Source organism: Vidua macroura, chromosome 2, assembly GCF_024509145.1.
Source record: "Vidua macroura isolate BioBank_ID:100142 chromosome 2, ASM2450914v1, whole genome shotgun sequence".
Classification (NCBI taxonomy): Eukaryota; Metazoa; Chordata; class Aves; order Passeriformes; family Viduidae; genus Vidua; species Vidua macroura.
Window position 1 is genome coordinate 50,061,204 of NC_071572.1, and position 22,938 is coordinate 50,084,141.

General features: G+C 39.5%; 1 protein-coding gene across 2 annotated transcripts in view; it reads left to right on the plus strand.

The window, feature by feature from the left end:
* TBC1D4 (TBC1 domain family member 4) overlaps positions 1 to 22,938 on the plus strand; it is a 98,252-nt gene that overhangs the window by 71,149 nt on the left and 4,165 nt on the right. The window contains exons 10-17 of one of the 2 annotated variants that reach the window (XM_053971064.1): positions 843 to 1,069; positions 9,109 to 9,269; positions 10,164 to 10,373; positions 13,919 to 14,077; positions 15,424 to 15,582; positions 16,040 to 16,284; positions 18,891 to 19,050; positions 21,245 to 21,414. In XM_053971064.1, coding sequence (XP_053827039.1) covers positions 843 to 1,069; positions 9,109 to 9,269; positions 10,164 to 10,373; positions 13,919 to 14,077; positions 15,424 to 15,582; positions 16,040 to 16,284; positions 18,891 to 19,050; positions 21,245 to 21,414 — 1,491 coding nt within the window. Of the gene's footprint in view, positions 1 to 842; positions 1,070 to 9,108; positions 9,270 to 10,163; positions 10,374 to 13,918; positions 14,078 to 15,423; positions 15,583 to 16,039; positions 16,285 to 18,890; positions 19,051 to 21,244; positions 21,415 to 22,938 lie in introns of those variants that run through there. The other variant, XM_053971065.1, reaches the window with a different exon arrangement.

Sequence of the window (22,938 nt, forward strand, 5' to 3'; positions counted from 1 at the left end):
TGGGAGGCAGAGGGTGTAAGAATGCTGGGGTTTATGTTGACTTGAAGCTTCAGCTTTAATCTGGTTGCCAGTCCTTTTTTCCTACACTTCCCTTGCTTTTACAAAAAGCAAGGAATTTCTGGTTTCTGCCTTGTTTTTCTGAAGTAATTAAGGAAGGTCATGTCTCAACAGAAGGAAGTGCTCTGAAGGTGAAGAATCCTTTCTGTAAGTAATAGTTGCTTTAGGGGAAGTAAGAATTTTTGACCGAAGCCCAGCTGTTGGGGATGCTGTATAGTAGAAGAGGGCGGAACTCTGTTCACTTTCTTATTTCCTGTTTTTAAAGTTTTACCTCGCATGAGGCTTGGTTGCTGGTTTTCCCAGGAGGTGAAGATTCTGTTATGGTTTTCCTGCTACAGCTACTCATAAACTGGCTGTGCAATAACAGTCTCTCTTCCAGGATGTTGCTGTGACGGTACAGGAAGTATACTCGCGATATGTCGAGGAAACTAGCTAAAAGCAGTTTCCCTAGTCTTTTCCATTCCTGTGTTTTCCTGAAAGAGACAGAAGTCTGGTAGCTGGAGTGCCAGTCCCTGTGAGAGAATGCCTGGATGAATTAGTATGTTGTTTGTGTTGCGTATACAGTTGTATTGCTCCCTCCGCTTTCACTTTTTGGAAGAAGGACGCTGCTGGTTTGGAGTGAACTCTCAAAGGATGTCTGGTTTGGGTGATAATTAGCATACAATAGGCCATGACCCAGAAGGGGGAGAGGCTTTGGTGCCCCGGTGCTGGCTGCCTGTGGGTTAAGTGAGTGCTCTCATAGGGCACAGAGCCTCAGGCCTTACTCTGCCAGCACTTCCTTTCAGGACACTTCTCCGGGCGATTCCCCACCAGCTACTCCTCCAGCATCCCCCGTGTCCTCGGCCTGGCAGACGTTTCCCGAGGAAGGCACGGACTCCCCCCAGTTCAGGAGGCGCGCGCACACCTTCAGCCACCCGCCCAGCAGTGCCAGACGGAGGATAACCTTCCAGAACGGGAGGTCCCAGAGCGCCCGGTCCCCGCTGCTGCGGCAGAACGGCGTGGAGGCAGCAAGGTGAGTCAGGGCATGCCGTGCCACCTGCCCGCGGTCCCCTGCCCTCCCGGTGCTCCAGCCTCACCCACCTCCCTCCTTGTGGAGGCTGCGACAGCCCTGCTTCTGACAAAGTACGTAAGGAGCTTAGTTCAGGTTGGTTTCTGCACTTCTTTGGGGCTGGTTTGTTCATTTATTTATTTATTTTCAGCCTGTCTTCTCTGCCTCTGAGTATTTTGGTACTTTGCAATAACTTAATAGTCCCTGAACTAGTGGTTCAGGGAGGCATCAATCCATCAAATTGATGATTCAGCTGGATGCCCGCACCAATCTGTTTATTTATATATTTGTGACCTCTGAGCTGAGCCTTTTTGGCAGTCTTGTTAGTCAGACCCTTTGGAAAAGAGGCTCTCAGTGCTTTAAGTGGCAGAAATGGCAGCCTGAAACTTTTATGCCAGGATGAAAAAGGCACTAACAGCTTCAAGTGTCCGTAGCCGTGTTAGTCAAATCTCAGAGTATGTCCAGCATTAAAACTGGTGAGGAGTCTTGCAAAATGACATAAGGATTAAACACATCCACTGAACTCTGAGGCATGTGATTTCCCTATTTGCCTTTCTCCAGAGCTTCCCTCTGTAGCTTCTCTCTGTAACTTTCTGCTTCCTTTTTGGAGACTCTCCAGCTATTAATATATGGAACACTGTTCCTTCAGGAATTCCTTCACTCAGCAAAAGATGTCCCCACAGTTCATTGTGGGCCTCTTTGGTTGTGCCTTCTTTTTTTCCTCTATGCTGGCAGTAAGTGACTATAGAAACTCCAAACCCTTTACAAAACTCAGGTCAAGATGAGCTGAATTTTTTTCTGTTGGAGGATCACATTCTCCAGCCTATTGTCTGTTTCAGTGCTTGGCTGTAATTCTACTGTTTGTGGGCTCTTTCTAAAAATGACTTTAAATAGTAATTTGTCACCTATTTGATGTCTACTTTAAAATATCAGTGTGAATGCTGCACCAGCTAGGAGAGAAGGGCAAAAAATTTTATTCTGTTTTAAGAGAATGGAAGGGAGTGAAGGGTAAGAAACTAGACTTTGTTACATTGTGTTTCCAGAGAGATAAATAATGTGTTCTTTACTGAGATAAACTTTTTTCCCCATTGACCATGTTGTATGCAAACAGGAAACCCTGACAGTTCAAAGTGAAGGACTTGCTGACTATATTAGTTTGCAATAACTTGTAAGAAGTCAGTGATTAAGTGGCATCAGCAGATTTTTAGTCAAAACAGTTTGTAGCAGTGTGGTTCTAGGCTGGGATTTTTCATTCTTTCCTTTTAAGGATTAGTCATAAATGTTAAGCAAAAGAAACTGAATTAATTTTTATGTCCCCTCCAATACTTGTCACTACTACTAAGTAATATTTAACTGTGGAGTAAGACTACCTGTCTTAATTTAATTACTTCACAAAAATTCATCCAGACAGACTGCATTTACATAATCTCTACTTCCTAATGTGTTGTTTACAAAAGTAAAAGAAAACTGAAGGGGAAGAAACAATGCGGTTTATATTGGAAGAAGGTTTATAAGGATATTTTCTGAATGTTTAAGAGAGTCTTTTTTTGATTATGCTTTGGGAATAAATAAAGCTAGAGAAATAAGGTGGTCTCCCTGTTCTGCAATGTCATTGAAAAGTTTTTTAATAGAAGTCAGTTCTAATAGCAAAATCAATATCCCCAGAGAACCTGCCCAGGAATGCACGTGGTACATTTTATCTTCTGGGAAACAAAGTTAATGCAAGCTCAGATGAAGTATTTGGCCAGTGTCTCTAATCTGGTGGTTTTGGTGTTGTATCCAAATTCGTGCTGACCCATCTGCTGTGTTCTCTTGTTGCCTGCACAGTCCTGTGGTCGGGGTTCGGCGCACTCTCAGTGAGAGTGAATCTGCGTCACCTGGTCTCCCCTCCTCTCTCTCTGCCCCTTCTTTCCTGAAAACCTTTTACCAGGGCTCAGGAAGGTTGCTCCAGCACTCAGAAAGTGACCTCCCCAAGAGGTGAGAGCGTTGTCTCCTGCCTAGTTCTCCAGTGCCACTAGCTTAACAGCAGGATTCCCAGTGGAATGCAGCACATGGCATCTCTCCCCCTCTGCCTTGTGCTCCTGCATTTCTAACAGACTTCTGTGATGCAAATGGGCAAACAGGCTTTTGGATCAAAAAGCCTGTTAAAACTAGAGGCTTCTATGCTAACATCAAGTAGCTGTCACCTATTTCTGTTGCAGTGTTGCAAATCTGCTGCATTGGTTTGTCACATGAAATGCAGTGGATTTTAGGAGTGTTATGCCAATTTATTGCTTTCTCTGCTGAATGCAAGCCAGCATGTGTTGCCATGATCACTGGCATGTGAAAATAAGAAAAGAGCAATGTGAAGAGTGTACAGTACTAATGTGGGATGCCTGTGCATGAGGAAGGGGAAACACCAAGTTAACTGGGTGATACTAACTATGAGATGTTTAGAGAGAATTAACAAATAACTTCCAGTTGAAGAGGATTTGGGAAGAAGGAAAGGTATGAAAAGTGGCAAAGAACCCTCCAAACCCGTCTCTTACAGACTACCTCTAATTTGGGTTCCAGTCCAGCATTGTTTCTGTGCTCCCTTTAGATAGCAGAGTTGGTCCAAGCTGAACCAGTGCCCTGCTCAGTTTGTGCAGGCAATGGACAGCTTTCTGGGTTTGGGGAATGAAGGATTGAGTATTGTATGAAAACCGTATTTTAATGCCAAACTGAAATTTCTGAGATAATGTTTTTGGAATTGGTTATGCAGGTGGGTTCAATGTACTCTGTTTCATTATAGTGGAGTTTTGAACTCCTGGGGTGGGGAGATCTTCAAGGAGTAATTCCCAGAAGACTACCATGTTTCTACTTAGGTTTTACAGTATACACATTTCTGATACCATTTGATCTTTAATTTGTATGGAGACTCTTGTGGAAATGGGATCTCATTAGCTATAAGTCTTTCTGGGAGCAAGTGGGCCTGAACTGTCATGGTGAGGAATTTGCAGTAGCAAGAGAGCACTGTTAGCATCTGTTTGGATTTGTGAAGGGAATGCAACAGGTATGGTCAGAAAGAAGTGCTGAGTGAATAATGCTGATGTGATAAGTGTTACTGAGGTAATCCATCACTTCAACTGGCTAATAGAGAATGAAATATATTGTCCAACTGACAGTGGCCAAAACTTGCAAATGTATGTTATGCCATCAGGTTTAGGAATGAGAGGAAGTTCTGATTTTTTACAATGTGTCTTTTCTTGTGGGTTTCTTCTTTGATTCGTTGGGGTTTTTTTCCTTTGGTTCTTTTTCTGAGAGAGGACCACCATCTATCCCAGTAGGATCAGTGTGAGGTGTTCTTGGCATTCTCATGTGAGCGAGTGTATGATATGTTGTAATTTAGCACGTGTGTCAGTGCTTTGCAATCTGCAGACAATAAACTGTTTGACTGTTAGGAACCCTAACTAAAACTTCAGTGCATTTTCCAGAATAATCCTGGTTACTATGCATTCATAAAGTGTGGAATTCCTATTGCACACGAGAAAAAATCTGTAGTCTCGCTTCTTTATTATATAGCTTTGAGATTACACATGATGCAGCAGGCAGCTTTTCTTGGTGTTCTGGCAAACTTCAATGTGCAAGAGCAGAGACAGTTTCAGTTGGAATTAGTTTTAGAAAGATTTTTGAATTGTAGCAGTCAGATGGGTTTATGCAAAGAGAATGTTATAGAATGGCATGAGATTTTTTGATGGTTTTTTGTTTGTTTGTTTGTTTTTGTTTTTTAAGGTTTTTTTAAATTGAATCACAAAATGGTTTGGGTTGGAAGGAACCATAAAGATAATATAGCTACAGCCCCCCATATAGTTCCTTTCTTTAAGAAATGAACAGTATAGTGAATTTTGGCATCAACATAATATTTATAGGTGCCTTCAGAATGTTTTTATGGCATTATCAATACATTACTCTGGAGAGAAGGCAAGGATGGAAATGAACTCCACATAATCTTGACTTTTGACAAGTGTGTTGTGCAGCATTGAACAGAATTGCAGATAAATATTAAAAAATATCTGGTCAATATAAAGGTAAACAAGGCTTTTTAATATAAACACAAAAGCAGCACTTTAAAAAATGGAACAATCTTCAGTGTAGGTTTGACTAGCCCACAATTTCTCTGTTCATTGTGTTGCTGTGCCAGGATAATTTAAGCTGAACAGATTCCTATTTTTAAAACAGTTTTGTGTCTCATGAAGGAGATAAAATGCTTGAGAATATTCTTTAAACAAAATAGCAGAAAGTAATTATTCAGCATAAAAATATATGACAGGAATGAGAACCAATAGAGGGTGTAAACTGATAGAAACTGGTTTTTCTTCTTCCCAGATGGGAGGAATGCTTCATGTAGTAGTCTTAGGTGTAGGTTTCTGCCAACTTAAAGTGCTGGGAAGTTGAATTTTGTACTTGATCTGGGGGATTTTGTACCATCTCAGCCTCCAAATTGTTAAGTAGGTTGCATGTATTCAATTGCTGCTTAGAGCAATCAAGAAGAGAAGTTGAAATGAAAGCAAAATGGGGAAAAAACACAAGTCTTGCCATGAGCAACAACAGTATTTATACACAAGTCATTTGGCTTTCATGGACTCAAGTGGAAAATAATTCAGGTAAGTATTATGTAAAGAGTTCACAAGAAATGGGGTAACATTGTGGTTTTTTAAATATCAGTCTTCGGGAGAATTTTAAAAAACAGTTCTGGGAAGAGATTTAGATAATTAAAACCAAGCAATGAGAATATTTGTAATGTGACCAATTTTTTGAGATTTCTTCTTTCTTTCCTTTTTATTTTCTTTCCCTGAAGTAGCTGTCTCATCTTCATGCTATGCATTATCTGATAGAATAGTGAATGGGTGAAACTGAATTGCAGTTACCTGAGATAAAACCTTACATGATCGGTACTCTGAACTCTTGAGTACTTGGGGTATTACTTCAAACAGCTTAAGGGTGAAAGTAGAGACTGACATATCTGAGGCATTATACTGAATTTACAGCCGTACGTTTTTTATTGTATACAAGCTGATAAATGCATTTTGGTTTCTGTATTGGGTCAGAAGAGTAGGGTAAGTAGCCCTACAGAGAACCATTATTCTCCAAACTGCCTTGTGATGCATATGTCTTAAATACAGAATATTACATTGTTATCTTTTTCCAGAGATTCTTCCATTAAGTGACCTCGCAGCATGTTTCCCTTGTAGATAGGAAGATGTCCACCTAAGATGTCTGTGCAGGTGGTAGTGAAAACTCTGCTCTGCTTTGCAGTAGCAATGACTGAACTCTATTTAAGAAGTTGTTTTTCCTGTTCTGGAGATGCTTTGGCTTAGTCTCTCCACTCACATTAATAAACCTCTTCACTTTGTGGGAGCTGATAGCTAATGTTTTTTATTTACCCCCGCCCAGTTTAGAGAAACTGTTTTTTGCACCAGCCTCCTGAATCTTTTCATTAGGGTAGGAGACCCTACCATTTTACTCTGACTTCTTCCTGCTTTTGCTCTGTAGGGTATTTTTTCACACCTTCAGATCTGATACTAAGCTAGGAGTTGTCTGTCTTGAAATGAGGAAACTCTCTTTGCACCCTTTCTACCCTCCCTTTCCTAAATCTTCGCGTTTTCTTGGGTTAATATGACATGGTGTGTTTCTGAGCATTGCAAAAGTTTTCCTCTAATCACTTATTGGATAGCTCTTTGAAAGAGAAGGTGATTCATATTAGTTGCTTAAAATGACGGGGGATTTTTGTGAAGGGAGGATATAACAAGAGAAATATAGGTCTTTGGAAATGTATGATTTGCATGCTTCATGAGGTAGCGTACGTGATTAGTTCATCCCAATGTAAACTCCGTGACTCAAATGCTGTAAACAGGTTAGTTTTATGCCCAAAAATAGCCACCTTCTTATTCTGACTTTTCTGTGAATTTTGCTACTGTAAATTGAACACTATTCATAGGACTGTCTAGAGGCAGATTAGCTGAACATAGATTTTTGTACATAGCAGTAGAAAAGAACTTTTCATTCCCTTGTTACGTAGTGTCTGTTTAGCAAGCCCTGGAATGACTCAGTTTTTGTGTTGTAACATGTGATGATATGTAAGACGTGAAATAGTAAGAAGTAGCTCTGTTGTAGTTACTTATAGAAACATAAGTTAGATTTATATATATCCAAACTCAGTATCCCATTTTCAAGAGCTGTTGGACTTAAATACTTTTGAAAACTAGCACCTATAGGTTCAGAATTACTGTTACAGTCTAAATAGTCTGTGTTTGGCTACCATGAGCAGTGGTAATCATCATCATCAGAAACAGAGTTAGACAGAATAGGTTGTCACAGTTGCTGTTTAGGTTAGTGCAACATGGGGATCTCCTGAGACCACCTACCAATAGTGTGGTGCTATAGGGAACTGGGGCACTATGGAAGCTAAATCAGGAGTGGGGAACAGTTCAGACTATGTGTCATTAAGGGCTCCCAGCCGATAGTGCTGTTCTTAAGAGGAGAGAAGGGGTTGGTGCCTTGTGCTGGGTAGGTGAGTTTGAAGTCATGGTTATTTCTCTGCCAGGATATGGAAGGAGGGTCTGATACCTTGGTATGATCGTGAGTCTGGTTGGTCACTCAGGCTTACAAATATCAGGGAGCTGTTGTAGATCATTAGCATAGTGACAGCTTTGGTGACCAAAAAGGCCAGTCCTAGTTTGGTGAATTCAGCACATTCATTGAGCACAGAGTTCTAGTTATGAAGTGCTGATTAAGATAGTGTAACTGGTATACTGGTGTAGCTGAAACTTGATAGTCCTCCCTTGCAGATCTCTCCTGTGCAAGCCAGATGTGGAGGGATGGACTCCAGCTGGAAAACTGCAATCACTTGCAACTGCCTCCCCACTACTGAATGTGCTGGGCTTTCCTTTCATCTAACTTTTTAGGATCCTTGCACTATAGCATCGAAATTTGTTACTGGATGAAGGTTTAAGTGTAGTTACTGTTTTGATATAGCAGTTTTCTGTGGTGGAGGTCAAGCTGCAGAAACAGCTCCCTCTCTTTAATGCCCTCTTCCTAAAAGCTTGTAATTGTGCCTTGTGCTGTTGGCGTTTCATGGAAGTATTAGTGGCAGATAAACAAAGTGCCCATTGCTATACAATATCTGGGCACCTAATTTAGCACAAATGCAAAATTCTGAAATATTTCTGAAAGTGGATCAAGTACTTATGAAAGTTAAATGTCTTTTCCTCTGGCAGTAGTCAGTAGAAAGGTGTAATTGGTGTGTCCTCCCTGTAAAGCTTTCCTGTATCCTCTCCTTGTTTCTTCTGGCAGCATAAGATGCTATTAAAATTAATGTGTAATTATATTTTTACATGGCAAGTGGGGAGAAGATCTGGCCTCTGTTTGCAGGGTCTCTGCTCCTACAGCTGATGAAATATGAGGACATGTGTCCCCATTTATCCAAGTGAAGCATGCACTTCTTGAAGCTTAGGAAAGAGACTGTATGAGAAGGCAGAACATTGTCTCAAATGAAATATTCACCTGTGAGCTCAGCATGACATTTAAAATGGCACTAAATGGAGTGCTCTGCTCCACTGGAGCACCATCTCTGCTTTTAGGTGTGTTACATCAGATTGCTCCCTAAAGACTGATAGCAAAACAGCACCCATTGCTGTCAAAGTTAGAGGCTAAGTATTACCGTGTTTCTCTCTTAGCTTCTCAAAAAGTTAAGCTTTTATTCTGAGCTTCCAGCTGAGCCCTGTATGAATGCTATGAATGCTTTCTGGTGCAAACTTCACAGCACTCTGCAACAAGAAAACAATTGGGCACTTCAGTATTCAAGGTGAAGCTCACACCCAGCATGCTTTACCTTCTTAAGCTTCCCCACAAATGCTCCTGCAGGTTTGGTTATACATTAGACAGAGTTAATAAAGTTTGTTTTTTTTGTTTTTTTTTTTTTTTTTTTCCCCCTACAAGGAATACTGACTTTAAATACCCCATCTGCTTTTTCTTTCCTTCAGTGATGGGGAGGGAAAGAAAAGAACATCAACCTTCTGCAGCAGTGAATCTCTAAATGCTGCGGGGGCCACGCTCACACCTCGCCGCATCTCCTGGCGGCGGAGAATATTCCTGCAGGTAGCTTCACCTATGAATAAATCTCCTTCCAAGATGCAGCATCCAGGTCTGTGCTTTTATAGAAAATAAACAAGCAGTTGTTACTTAATACTGTACTGAACTGCAACGTGTGATAATATGAAAGGGAGTCATTGTGGTGCAATATTCATGCTAGAACCTCACCAGAGATCAGTTGTGCTCGTTTGGCTTTACTGTTTAGGTTTTTGTTGCTTTGAAGAAAGGATTTTGGCATCAAAATCAAATGAATTGCAATCTGCCATAGCTGCTGTAGCAAAGGAAATTAAGACAGGTCTCTTACTGACAAAGACAATATTTTTAACAGTTAGGAAATTTTTACCCTGACCTGTGTTAGGAGTGTTTGGTAAGTTTTATATCTTGTCCTTGTAGTGCACATAGCACCTGTTGATTGTGTTAATAATTCTTAAAACTTTAAGCCATTTAAGGTAGGAACTCCTGAAACAGCTGAAATCATGCTATTCATAAAGTCCCCATTGACAGAAATCAAAACCATCGGCAAATGGCAAACTCTATATTTAGTGACCACAAAGTGCTATAGCACTCCCTGTAGTTCAGGTTAGCAGATGGAAAAAGTAGCTTTCATGTAGAACCCGTGGTAAATCATAGCAGTAAACAAGCTCAACTGTAAAGGAGGCTTTATGGATAAATGCCTTGTGGTAACTGGAAGGAGCTGGCAGGGGAAAAGTTTGAAATACTAGGTGACCCTTTATCTAACTCCACTTAATTTAAATATAACTTTATTAATGAAAACAAAACACTCTAAAAATAATTCTCTACTGTTGCACTGCATTTTCTCTGGTTTTGGAGTCAGCAAGTCACTACTGAATGTGAAAGACAACTATTTTTGTTCTGCTATGGCACAGATTTTCATGATATGTCAAACAATCTGAGTTTCCTGTAATAGCTTTCTGATTCTTTGCAGATGGTCATGATGGAAGTGAATTGTTACCCTTATCCCCTCTTGCTGCACCCCTGGAGGAAGACCCTGTTGTTCTAGTATTGCAAAATGAGGATGGTCCAGATAAAACTGGAGAGAGGAAAAACTCAGAAGAACTACAAAGTCTGTGGAGAAAAGCCATCCATCAACAAATTCTGTTACTTCGAATGGAAAAAGAAAACCAGAAGCTGGAAGGTTAGCTATTTAGAAAATACCCCTAAAAGCTATTGCAGATTCTGCTGCCTGAGGATGAAAATTTTTCTAGTGTTGGGCACCTCAAACAGATGTAGTTCTGTAGCTTTTTAGTTAACAGTACTAGAAAAAAACTTTGTTTTCCTAGTCCTGTCTCATGGTCTACCAGGTTCTCTGTCTACCTGACTTTAAATCTTAGTGACAGAAGAAAGTGATAAATTTTCCTTTTTGGGTGCATGTTAGACAAAGGATGCTACAGTCTGTGTTGTATCTGTCTGAGTCTAGGAGTTCTAATGTGAAGTGGAGTGAGGAGAACAGGTGCTGTGTGAACACTTAGGTATGGTAAACCTTACCCTTTCTATCTCGTTTCAGTCCTTTGCAGCTCATGGCCTTTCTCTCCAGGCTTTTTCTTCTTCATTAACCACATCACAGTGGTAATTTATTAATGCTTGAATCCAAATATGATTTTTGAGCAACTGGCTCTTGAGGTATGTCAGAAAGTTCTGTTTTTTGGAACATGAGCACTGTACACTGAAAATTGAGTGCTGTTAGTGAGGGATCTAAAGTTGATCATTCTGATTGTCACCTGCCTGAGCTTCTGGCTAGGACATTTTATTAAGGCTGGTCAAGACTCACACAATTAAAAGATGAGATGCAATGTCTATCCTAGCATATAGAAATTCTTCAGTATAATAGACTAATAAGCTTCTGGTGCAAGTTGAAAATTCCAAGTGTCCTCTCTACAACTTCTGCCTTCATCTTCTCCTTTATGCTGTATAATCTATATGGTAGTCTTATTCTTCATACTACCATACTACTTCAAACATAATGATCTTGTTGAGATCAGTTAACTCTTCTTCCTTCTTTAGACTAGCTTACTGGGAAGGCAGGGAGAGGAAAGAAAAGCATCAGGACAGAAGTTTTTCCATGTCCCTACCAGCGTACATCCTTGAATGTATTTCCTACACACATAGTGTATTTTTTGGTGCTGTTTCTCTCTACAGCTTGTCTCCCTGTTGACACATAGTTCTGTGGAAACTCCTGGATTCATAGGGAACATTCAGCCAGAATTTTCATTTCATAAACCATTTTAGCAAATAGTCTGTTTTTGTGGGGTGAGGAAGCTAGAGATCTGCTGTGGTGACTATTTTAATGTTATTCCCCCTGACACTTCAAGCTGCTGAGGGATAAACTCTTTGCTATACCTATCCTGTGTGACTGAGGGTACTGAAAACTGTTAAATTAGTCCAGTTCCTTAAGACTCAGTTACAAGTTGCTTCCATTCTATAGCAGATACAAAGAAATCAAGTTCTTCCTACATGATCAATCGTGGTGAGAACAGCAGTGTTGGCAGTGGAGATGCCAAACTGGCACATACTTGCCAGCCCACATTCTTGGTTTGTGCTCTGAGGAGCATGTCTCCATTCTTGTATTCAGGTTCATGAGTACCCCTGGTGAAACTAGTGCTCTTGCTAGCTAGAATTCATCATCTTATTTTCAAAGGGTGAAAAGTAAACTGTTGTAACACCTGTCTCTAGGTTCCCTTCCTGTGGGCTGTTATGGGTCATTTTATGGACAGGACATGGGCAGAGCTGATACGTTCCAAACAAGCGTAGCATCGGGTGGTTCTTTGTATCCTAGCCTACAATTAAATGTACATCTCAGGAAAGGGAAATGTAGTAACAGAAATGCAGAAATTTCTTTACTTGAAGCCAGGTTCCTAGCTGTATGTATTAGACTGGTTCAAGACCGGAATTGCTGTGAAACTGTTTCTAGTGGATTTCTGTTAGTCATTTGTTGACTTTTATGTACAAAAATATTAATAGAACCTATTTTCCTATTCCTTTTGCTGTCGAGGAGACTTGAATGCTATTAGTTCTTTATTTTACAGAAGGTAAGTTCTGTCATTTGCACAAACTTGCTTTCTTTTTCTTTTCCTTTCTTTTTTTCTGAGAAGCTAGATGCTTCTTTTTCCAGTAGGTCACCTAAAAATATAAAAGCTGCAAAAAGTAGCAGGCCAGCTAGCAATGATTAAGAAACATGTTAACAAGGATGGTTGAAAGCAACAAAGGATGGAGTAGTAGGGAGGGCATGTATGATCAACAGGCAAACTTGCTGGCTTTCACTAGGGTTAACTGCACAGTTAATGTGGGAGTTTGTTGTCACACTGAAATATGTTACTGCTGTCTTGAATCTGTTGCATGCTGCTTGCAAGAGTGAGAATTTTTGGATGAAATCGTACAGCAGTAGTGTAGCATTTGAAATCGCCCTAGCTGAACTGCAAATTCCTGTGGTAAGATCACACTCCCATTTTTATGGCAATGCACTGCACCTTACATAATACCTGCTTCTGCAGGGGCCCCTGTAGTCTTGAATGGGTAAGATCCCAGAGGTGTAACATTGAGCTTTTGGAAATAATTTGTCATTTTTGAAGCGGGCTAGGCAATGATCATGTGGATTGATCCAATATTGACTCTAGCTGAAGTGAGATGAGTAGGCGAAGGAACAGATGGTCTTGTTTTGCAGGATGTATAAAAATGTGAGCCATAGTTTGCTTTCACCTAGAGGTGATGGTGGGGAAAGGTGATACATTTGTAAGAGAAAGGGGTCTTCTGCAAGAAGTAGTGTGCACAGATCAAGGCGAATTTGAGATAAGCTCAATTGCAGCTCAGAGATGGTGTTGGTTTAACTGTTGACAGTTAAACATATCTTTCTAAATTAAGATACATTCAAGACATGGTTTCAGTTTTTTGTACTAGTAGTTAGAGGAACTGGAGTGTTTTTCTGCATGTGCATCATAAATAATAAAATACCCAGAGTTAATTTCTTGGTAATGGAAATGAAAGCTGCTCCTCCATGAAATGCCAGGGTGACAATGCAGCTTTATTTCAGAAGCAGCATAATAAATACTTTGTACCAGGTAGTTCTATGCAGCAAGGCTTTTAAGTTTATAACAGCAAGGGTTCTGTGCTTCAGCACAAACGTATTTTTCTGGATATGGTTCGTGCTGGCTCATTCTGTTTGCACTAGTCTGCCTGATGATGCCAGTGCCAGAGCTCTTCTCACTCTCTTAAGGGACATGTAAGAACTGGAACCAGTGTGATTGACTTCAGTTCAGAAGACTTGCCTAGCTTGCTTGCCTAAATCTCTAATACGAACACTCATGTGTTTGGGACTTTCCATACTCAAACAGTTGTAATGTTCAATATAAACAAGAATAAAATTATCAAAGGTGTTTTTGCAGAGCAGGTGCTGTGAGGTTCTGTTGAGTGGGGTTTTTTTGCCCCAAGCTTTAAAAAATATTTTTATGTGCTTCATGTATTGCTAATATTCATGACCCAGTAAGAGAAGTTAAATTGTTATATGCAACATCTTATGACAACTGACCCCAACTAAGCTATAAACTAATGAATTCTAGATGTATTTATCACCAGTCAGATTGTTGGATAGGTATCTAACTTGAATGGGGTTTGTGTATTTGTTGTTATCTTATAATTTTCTGATATTCTGGTTTTCCATGTGCTCTTCCTTTTTGTTCTGCGTTCTAGCAAGCAGAGATGAGCTCCAATCAAGAAAAGTAAAACTGGACTATGATGAAGTTGGCACATGTCAGAAAGATGCTATAAATATTTGGGATAAGAAGTTACTAAACTGCAGAGCCAAAATCCGATGTGACATGGAAGATATTCATTCCACTTTAAAAGAAGGTATTTATGTAGGAGGGCTTTTAGCTCTGAAGTCTCAAGATCATATTTTTTGTTCCCTTCAGATACCAACAGAAATTAGCAATACACTTTTTCCAGTAGCAAAAAAATTGCCTTCTTTTCACAAAGGTGCTGCCTTCTCCTGCAGAACAGAAAATAGGTTCTGCTGTGTCTGCAGGTTACAATGTCAGCAATGCAGAAGCATGTATAGTCATAACTCCTGAATGTAGCATCTTGTTTCCATGTGTCATTACATTCAAGATTGAACTTGGAGCCTCTGCAGCCAACACTGTGACCTTTTGGTTTCTAATCAGTGGATCCAATTCTGAGTTTCAGATGTTCTGATTTTACTTGCTTACTGAGAAGGCAGGACCATAATGTCTACTGTGGACTCTGCCCAAAACCTAGAGGAATCAGAGCCAAGTTTTGGAGAGTCTGGAATACAGTCACTTTGTATTTCATTTCCTGAGTGAAAGGCTGGGAATTTTGTCTTGAAGTAGATATTCCTGTGGACTAGCTGTAGGCCAAGAGGGTATTCAGAAGGTCTTGTTAATATAATGTAGTGGTAGGGCTTGATTGCACTGCTCTGGCCTCCTCCATAGAATCTCATGTCTGTGTTACAGATGCTGAAAAATAATTCAGTGTAATCTGGCCATGGTACAGAAGGGAAAATTAATTAAATTGCTACCAAAGTAATTGTCGTAGATATAAAGCAGTTCCTGTTAGTGACCCGCAGAAGTCTGCCAACAAATTATTTACCTTGATACCCTCTCTTCTGCTGTTGGATTGCAGTTCAGAGTTGGGAACAAGGATATGGTTTTTAATTTGTCTTTGTGGTAAATAATTGTTTAGTTAGAAGGTATTAGCAGAGTTGACATTTTGACTTTCCAAGGTTGGTTTACAGAGTCAGATATCAAAGAATGATGTATCTCCCCACATTTATGGACTGACATGGGCAGTCCTTTACAAATTGAAAGAAGAGTTGGACTTCCTTGAATTTTACACTTGTGAATTTAGTTCAGCTTTTCTAAACAGGTCATTCTACATGCTGAGTGTAGTTGTGCATCTTTTCCTGCTGGAGACTAACAGCTCAGAAGTGGCAAAGCAAGGGATGTCTGTACCTCAGTTGCCCAGGATACTGCTCAGTGTAATTGCCCTTAAGTTTGTAGTTCATGTTTAGTTTGTGGGACTGAGCTGTGGCTACTGAATGAACACACTGCAGAGTGGAGTTCACTTTGTAAGGGATCCTCCAGAGTACTTCAGCCAAAATTATGACAAAGCAAATTCTTTTGTTGTAGCACTAAAAGTATCCCCCTGCTTAGACCTCTTGTTTTTTGGCTGACCTGCAGGTGTACCAAAAAGTCGTCGGGGAGAAATTTGGCAGTTTTTGGCTGTGCAACACCGAGTCAGGCACAGGCTGCCAAACAAGCAGCAGCCTCCCGACATCTCTTACAAAGAACTTCTGAAACAACTGACTGCTCAACAGCATGCCATCCTTGTAGATCTAGGTAAGTCTGTCTGTTCTTTCCCACTGGTTTTGTGGGTCTTTGAGTGAAAAACACACCAGTCATAATAGAAGCTGCTGCTGAAGATAGATGCTGCTCTATGAGCTCCATTTTCTATGTCATCAGGATACATTCTGCATATGCCACTTAGAGTCCTGTAAGCAGATGATTTCTTAGGCTATGCCATTCGTATTTATGCCTTTCTGCATCTGTCTGAAAAGAGAAATCAGGCAGCCGCTTCTGCAAGTTCTGTGCAGATGGGAATATTAAGTGTGGTCAAAAGGTACTCACTCAAAGAGTCCAAAATCAGTGGTAAGATACAGATTGATCTGATTGAAGGCAAACCGCATATGAAAGCAAAGAAAAGTGGTCTGAGGGAGAAGAAATGCTTTTTGTCAGATGGATTGGGGTTTTTCTTCAGAAGGATTGAATATCAACTACTCCTCTCTTTTTACATCAGGACGGACATTCCCTACACATCCTTACTTTTCCACACACCTGGGAGCAGGACAGCTATCACTGTTTAATCTCTTGAAAGCGTATTCTTTGCTGGACAAAGAAGTTGGTTATTGTCAAGGTATAAGTTTTGTAGCTGGAGTGCTGCTTCTACATATGAGTGAAGAGCAGGCCTTTGAAATGCTGAAATTCCTCATGTATGACCTTGGCTTCCGTAAACAGTACAGACCAGACATGATGTCGCTACAGGTAAGTCAGCCCTTCTGGAGCAAACCAGAGTTTTAAATTATTTTTGAGCCCTTAGGGGTTGCTTATGTTCTCCAGGGCCTTATGAAGCTTCTTATACTGTTTTGGAGGTTTTGATGTACATGTATATTTTACTGTCAAGCCCCTCTCTGTCTCTCAATTTGCAAACAGAGAAGTTGAAAACTTGCAGAGTTTTACCTGTCACACAGCCCTGTCATCTCTTCAGAAATTCTTTCTGCTATTTTGCCTTTCTTTTTCTCTTTCTCACTGCACTCTCTTCCTTATGCCAGGAAAAACCTGATATGCTTTGTCATGTATTGATGGAGTTTAAAATTAATTAGATTTTGTTTTTCTTCAGTCCATGAGCACTTGCATGTAAATTTCTCTCTTGTACGGCCAAGTCAAGTAAATAGTGACACACACTGGTCAGTCAGTGTATTCTGCTGGCATTTGTCCTTGAGGCTGCTCTGCCTTGACTCCTCAATTCAGCTCTTTTTCTCTCATTGCCTTCTACTCTATCGCCCTCAACAGAGAGAGAAAGCAGATGAATTTTTAATAGTTTAATTATCTTATGCAATGATGCATGCTCTGCAATATTATTTAACAGCTAGCTACAGATACTCAAGACTGTTTAGGAGGGAGACAAAAAATTTTTCAGATCTGTATAAATTTTAGGGTTTAAAGTTTGAGAAATCTTTCACCTTGACATGCAACTGTCCCCTGATTTGAATAATTTTAATATGCTATAAACCCTTTATTTTATAAAGGAATATACCACTGATGAGTTAAAGCTTGTATAATCCACAGTGGAGGAAGAGAAAACAAAGCAGCAGATAGAAGTCTCCTTTTTTTTTTTCCATGCTCCCTGCATAGCAAGCACTTACAATTAAGTAAAACTAAAGGGAAAGTTTAATCCCACTTTTCATGGCCAGTCACTTTAGGTGATATTTGGCAAATGTCCAGAGCAATGGAATAGATTGTAGTTAAAGAAACTGTATGTGCTTATTCTAAAAACAGTAGAGGTCTGTGGATGTAAGTATGCTATAACAAGTTTGTTGCTGATGAATTAAGAGTGAACAGCCATAAAAAAAGCATTGTTCTGTTCCATTTTCCTCCACAAATATGTTTTAAACCAGTGAGGGTCAAAGTGTGATAAATGCATGTTTGTGGGTTTTTTTTCCCCTAGTAGATGCTCTCTGAGTATGTGTGTATGAGTATGTTGTAGACTTCCAACAGCTGATGATTTGAGAGCATTCACATGTCCAGGATTTGACATTTTAGTTCAAATGAGTGTGACTGTTTCATTAGCAGAACCTCTTAGTAAGAACACTTCTAAATTTGAGAAATTGATCCTCTAATTTTGAAACTTAGAGAATCTTAGTATATTTAGGTTGTTTTCTAATAGGAGTAGAGTACTCCAAAATTCTTTTGCTTTTACAGTAGTGAAACACAATCAAGCTTATAGGCAGAATTGGCTTTAGTCCTGTAGAAGAGAAATGTTGGATGATTCTTCAGGATAATAAAAACTTACTAGACTTAGATTTTTAGTTGGTGTCTGGCAAAAGTAGTAATCTAGATCCTTAGTCCATCATTAGCTATCCTAATTGTTTTACTGCTCTGTGATGCAATTCTGACTTCACACGTGTGTTTTGTATTGACATTTTCCAAACTGGGCTTAGTTGGTATCTTACACAATTAAAGCAAGAACTCAAATGCATGCACAAATTTGGCCGATTTGCCTAAACGAAAGTGATCCCTCTGCTTGTGTGCAGTGCTGATGAACAGGTAGCTTCAAGTGCAGTCAGCTTTTGTTAGGGGACAAGCATGAACTCTAGAAGTAGGAAAACAGCTGGATCTAAAGAGTAATTTTCTTATTGAGGAATAGATTCACCTTAAGCATAAAGCACTGTTGACAATAAAATTGGACCTGACAGTTGTCATTAAATATATGTCTGCTTCTTATCTTCTGCTTTCTGAGAGAAGCTTTGCAAGGAAATAACTTACCACAGAGTTATATTTTTAGCCATGAAGAGCACCTTTTAACCATTTTCCCTTGCAACCAAAAGGTTGTACAGTAGGTTGTACAGCAACACTTTTTTGCATCAGTATCTTAAATTCCACAGGACCACTGGGAGTTGTACTGGGAAATATATATGTGGTACACCTATGTGTAAAATGTATTCTGTGGGTACAGAAACAGTCTAAAGTGATGACTGTAACATTGGAGCTTTAAGTGCAGTAAAAATAAGGCCAAAATTCAAAATTCATTGCTGCAAGACTGAAACTTTTGGTTTGTTGACAAAGCTGGAGCAATATATTCCCTTCTTACCTTAAACCTGTGAATTTGAAATGATACTTCATTAGTAATCAGGTTTAAACAGTTCTTTGTTATTGACTGCCCTGTTGGTTTTAATTCATTAGTGGCAGGTTGTTTATACATGAGTAAATACCACTTGAGGCCCCAGGAGGCAGTTAAGCTTCATTTTACTGTGCCATCTGTACTGCAGTTAATTTCCCTTGAATGAAATAAGAATAATTTGAAAAACTGAGTAAAGCTGAACTTCTCTTTCTTTACTTTCTCCCCCCTCCAATCCCCTCATGCACTGTAGATTCAGATGTATCAGCTCTCAAGGCTTCTACATGATTATCACAGAGACCTGTATAATCATCTTGAAGAGAATGAAATCAGTCCCAGTCTTTATGCTGCACCGTGGTTTCTTACACTGTTCGCATCTCAGTTTTCATTAGGATTTGTAGCCAGAGTGTTTGGTAAGAAAGTTTATTCTATTGAAATAATAAAAAGAACAATATCCATTGTGTTTTGAAACACTCCAGGAGTAGTTTTTCTACATGCTGGGGACATTTGGGGTGACTGTTGTGGGTGGCAAGTAGCAACACTTTTCACGGTGGATGCCAGCTCCTTCTTAAGTGGAAAATCCAAAAGGTATTTCTTGAAATACCAGACTTGAGCAAATAATTATATCCTCTCTTACTACCTGAGAGACTTCTGAAGTGTAAACAGCAGAAGGTTTATTGTTGCAAATGTATTTTATGCAAATGTATTCAGTTTATATCAATAGAAAAGTTCATCTTGCCAAACTTGCAAACTGAAAAAAGAAAATGCATTTCTGAATTCTGATTCTGAAGTACTTTAAAAAAAATTCAAGAAAATTTGTACTTAAAGGCTGGTTTAGGTATTCATGTATATATTGAACAATTTCCAAGTCATAATATGCCTCTTATTTCATTTACCTCTTCTGGTAACGTCTAGTACAGAAGACTAAATATTGATTATTCTGGGTAGTGTTTACAGTATCAAGATGTCAGGTAATTATTTTTGGGTTCTTTTCTTATCCATAAGAATTTCCAGTTTAGTCAAATCTCTAGTAATGCACCTTTTTGTTTAAATTTAAATTTATTTGTTAATGCAAAACTCACTGTACTTGTACATGCACCAAGAATCTAAGGTACTTCCTTATAAATCAGATACATTTTCCCCTTTGATCTTTCTCTTTTCATATGGCACCTTTTGTCCTTTCTTAGGAAATTCAACCTGACTTTGTCTCATGTTTTAATACTGGATGTATTAATTTGTGTGGTATGTTGGCTTGGGGGCAGGAAGAAGGTTTTGGTTGGTTGGGTTTGATTTTAAGGTTTTTTTTTTTTTTTATTTTACCCAGTGCTTTTTCAATTGCAGAGGTTTTTTTCCATTTACAGCGGACACTTTTTGGTTGCTGTCCGGGTGAACAAATGATTGGTGTATCTCTTTCTCAGTGGTATACCAGTCATGTGAATATCTGTTTCCTGGTGGGATTTCTGAATTCTGGGACACCTGAGCATTTTATGTTTCTGTCTTTTTTGTTGTTTGTTTTTTTTTCTTTCCTAAATGAATTTTTTATGGATGGGGAAGATGGGAAAGAGGTTCAGTGTTCACTTCTCTGTAAATAATCCGAGCAAGGCATGTACCCATTTTAAAATTGAAAAGTTACTGTGTTATTTTACTTCTTAACGCTTTGAATTCCTGAATTTTCATTGTCTTATGGGCCATTGTCATATACCAGGAGCAAATGGCTATTGTCTATCCTTCACAAATTATATACTTGTATTAATGCTGTTTGAATGTCCATCATAGACTTGACAAGGGAGAATTTCAGGGAGGGAGGTGGCTGCCTCCCTCCCTGCCTCACTCCCAGCAGTGTCCTTGTGCTGCTCTGTGATACTGGATCAGGCCAGGGATGACCTCTGGAGTATCAGGATCAGGAACTGAATTTCTTCAGTTTTTTAGCCCCGAACAAACACTCTGTGGTGTGACAGAGCCAACAGCTCAGGAGGTTTATTTGAAATGCCCATGTGCTGTCTTCATCTCAGTAACTTCAAATCTACCACTGATTCTGAGGCAGCATCTCTATTTACTGTCCTCAAGATTCCCATTTCTGTACAGCCTGTATCTACTGACCTGCAGAGCCCAGACTTTCCTCTCTTATCCGTGTAACTATAGCTCAAAGTAAGGGTTTGAGGCTTAGATTATAGCCAGTAAGATCACTACTATGAATTTTGAAAATAATATAACTGGTAATGGAATGGAAATAATATTTTAAAGAATAGCTTCTGCCTGTAGAAAACAGTTGTGTTGTGATCTACCCCCCAACTGCTTTTCAGTCAGAGGAGCACTTAAAACCAGTTAGCAGTTGGTTAGCAGTCTCTAGCAGACAGTGATGAAATACTTACTGCAGATAACTGCTACAGACATAATAAGCATGCAGTATTTTCTTTAATGCTCTCTCACATTAAGATGAAAGAAAATTCATGCTTTATCCTCACATTGAAATAAGACAGATTGCACTTCTGAACTGAGTAACATCTGCACTGTGATTGATTACAAAGAACATCCCCATAAATATATGTATTAATCCAATGACTCTAGCTCCCATTTTCAAAATACTTTAATTATTTTCTCTTTTAGACATTATTTTTCTTCAAGGAACAGAAGTAATATTTAAAGTAGCACTGAGCCTACTTAGCAGTCAAGAGACATCTATAATGGGATGTGAGAGTTTTGAGAACATTGTTGACTTTCTTAAAACCACTATTCCAGATATGACTAAACCTCAAATGGAAAAAATTATTACTCAGGTAAGGATGTTTTTCTCTTTACTTTTTTCCCCCATATTTGGTTTACTTTAAAAGAATCATGCCTACACTGTGTGCAAAAGTCTTCTCAGAAGAAGGTATGTAAAGCTTCTTGAGAAATACTGTCAGTGGCTGGAATCTTCATATCTATAACTTCCTCTACACTGAAGCTGCAAATTGAGAATGAGCCTGTCTAGTACCTTAATTGTGAAACCGCGAGCTGCGCTACTCCTTGAGGTGGTAGTTCAGAGATAACAGAAGAGCTCTAGAAAACCATGTCTATGTGCAGGAGTGGAGTAAACACTTGTGCATTCCTTTGGCTTGTTAAGGTTTGACTGTTGCAGGTGCTGTTATATAAGAATTCATTTTTAGACAATGTAAATCTTCATTTCCTTATTGCATTGACTGTCATTGCCATGCTAAACCTCTGTCAGGCACTTTGGTGTCTTTCACAACTCATTGATTCTGGGAATGATAGAGATTGTAGTTTAACACACTTGATACTCTTAGACATTAAATCTGTTCTGTGCTCTGCATGGGTTGCAGAGCAGCCATGCTGTGTGGGCAGGGTAGAAATGGCTTTGTGCAAAGCCAGGTCTGATAGAGTAAGAATGGGTTATATTGCCTGCAGAGCTGAATGTGGTTACATTCAGGGCAGGGCAGGGCAGCTCAGCTTGGCTCTGCTGGCCTGTGGTGTGGTCTCATGCTGAGCAGCCTTCCACATCTGCATTCATGTGTAGACTGCCTGTATCCTGTTGCTGCTACCTAGCCTGGCTGCAGGGGCAGTTGTTTGGCTCAGTCTTGTAGCTCCCAGGACCATCCCCATATAATGGGTAATGAAAGAAAAATGTAGACATTATGCAGATCTGTAATGCACAGATGATTGATCAGGTAGCTATGTAGAGGGAAATGATACTTACCCAGCTTGAACACTGCGTAATTTAAACTTTTTATCTCATTTGAATAGAATAGAACAGTGAAACTAATACAGAACTTGGTTTTTCAGGGAATCTGTGTGTGTCTTGTGTTGATGGAATGTTTGTGATCTCTAGAATAAGGAACAGAAAATTGATGTCACTGTAGACATCCTTCCAATCCTAGTCTAAAATCTTTGGTAATTTTCTGAACTGAGAGGCTGTGACTAGATTTGCAAACAGAGCAGCGTCATATGTCCCAACACTGTTAGAAGCTCAGTTCTGTAGTATTCACAATGCTTTGTCCCTGAAGTATCCCAGTAAGAAAGTAGTGTGTCGTCATGCACGGAGAGAGCACGTGGAAACTGTAACCATGAAGAATATTTTTACAGAAGTCTCTAAATGAGCTCTTGGAGTCAAGGGATGCAGTTTTGAAGGCAGAGATCTGATGAATCCCAGATTTTAAAATTTTGTCTTGAACTTCTTAATATTCCTGAGCAACAGTCAATAAAACTTTGTCATATTATAAAATTCTTGGATTGAAGAAGACTTTTCTGCTGATACATCTCGTAGTAAGAGATGGTATTTGGTAATTGTGAAAGGCATGATCCAA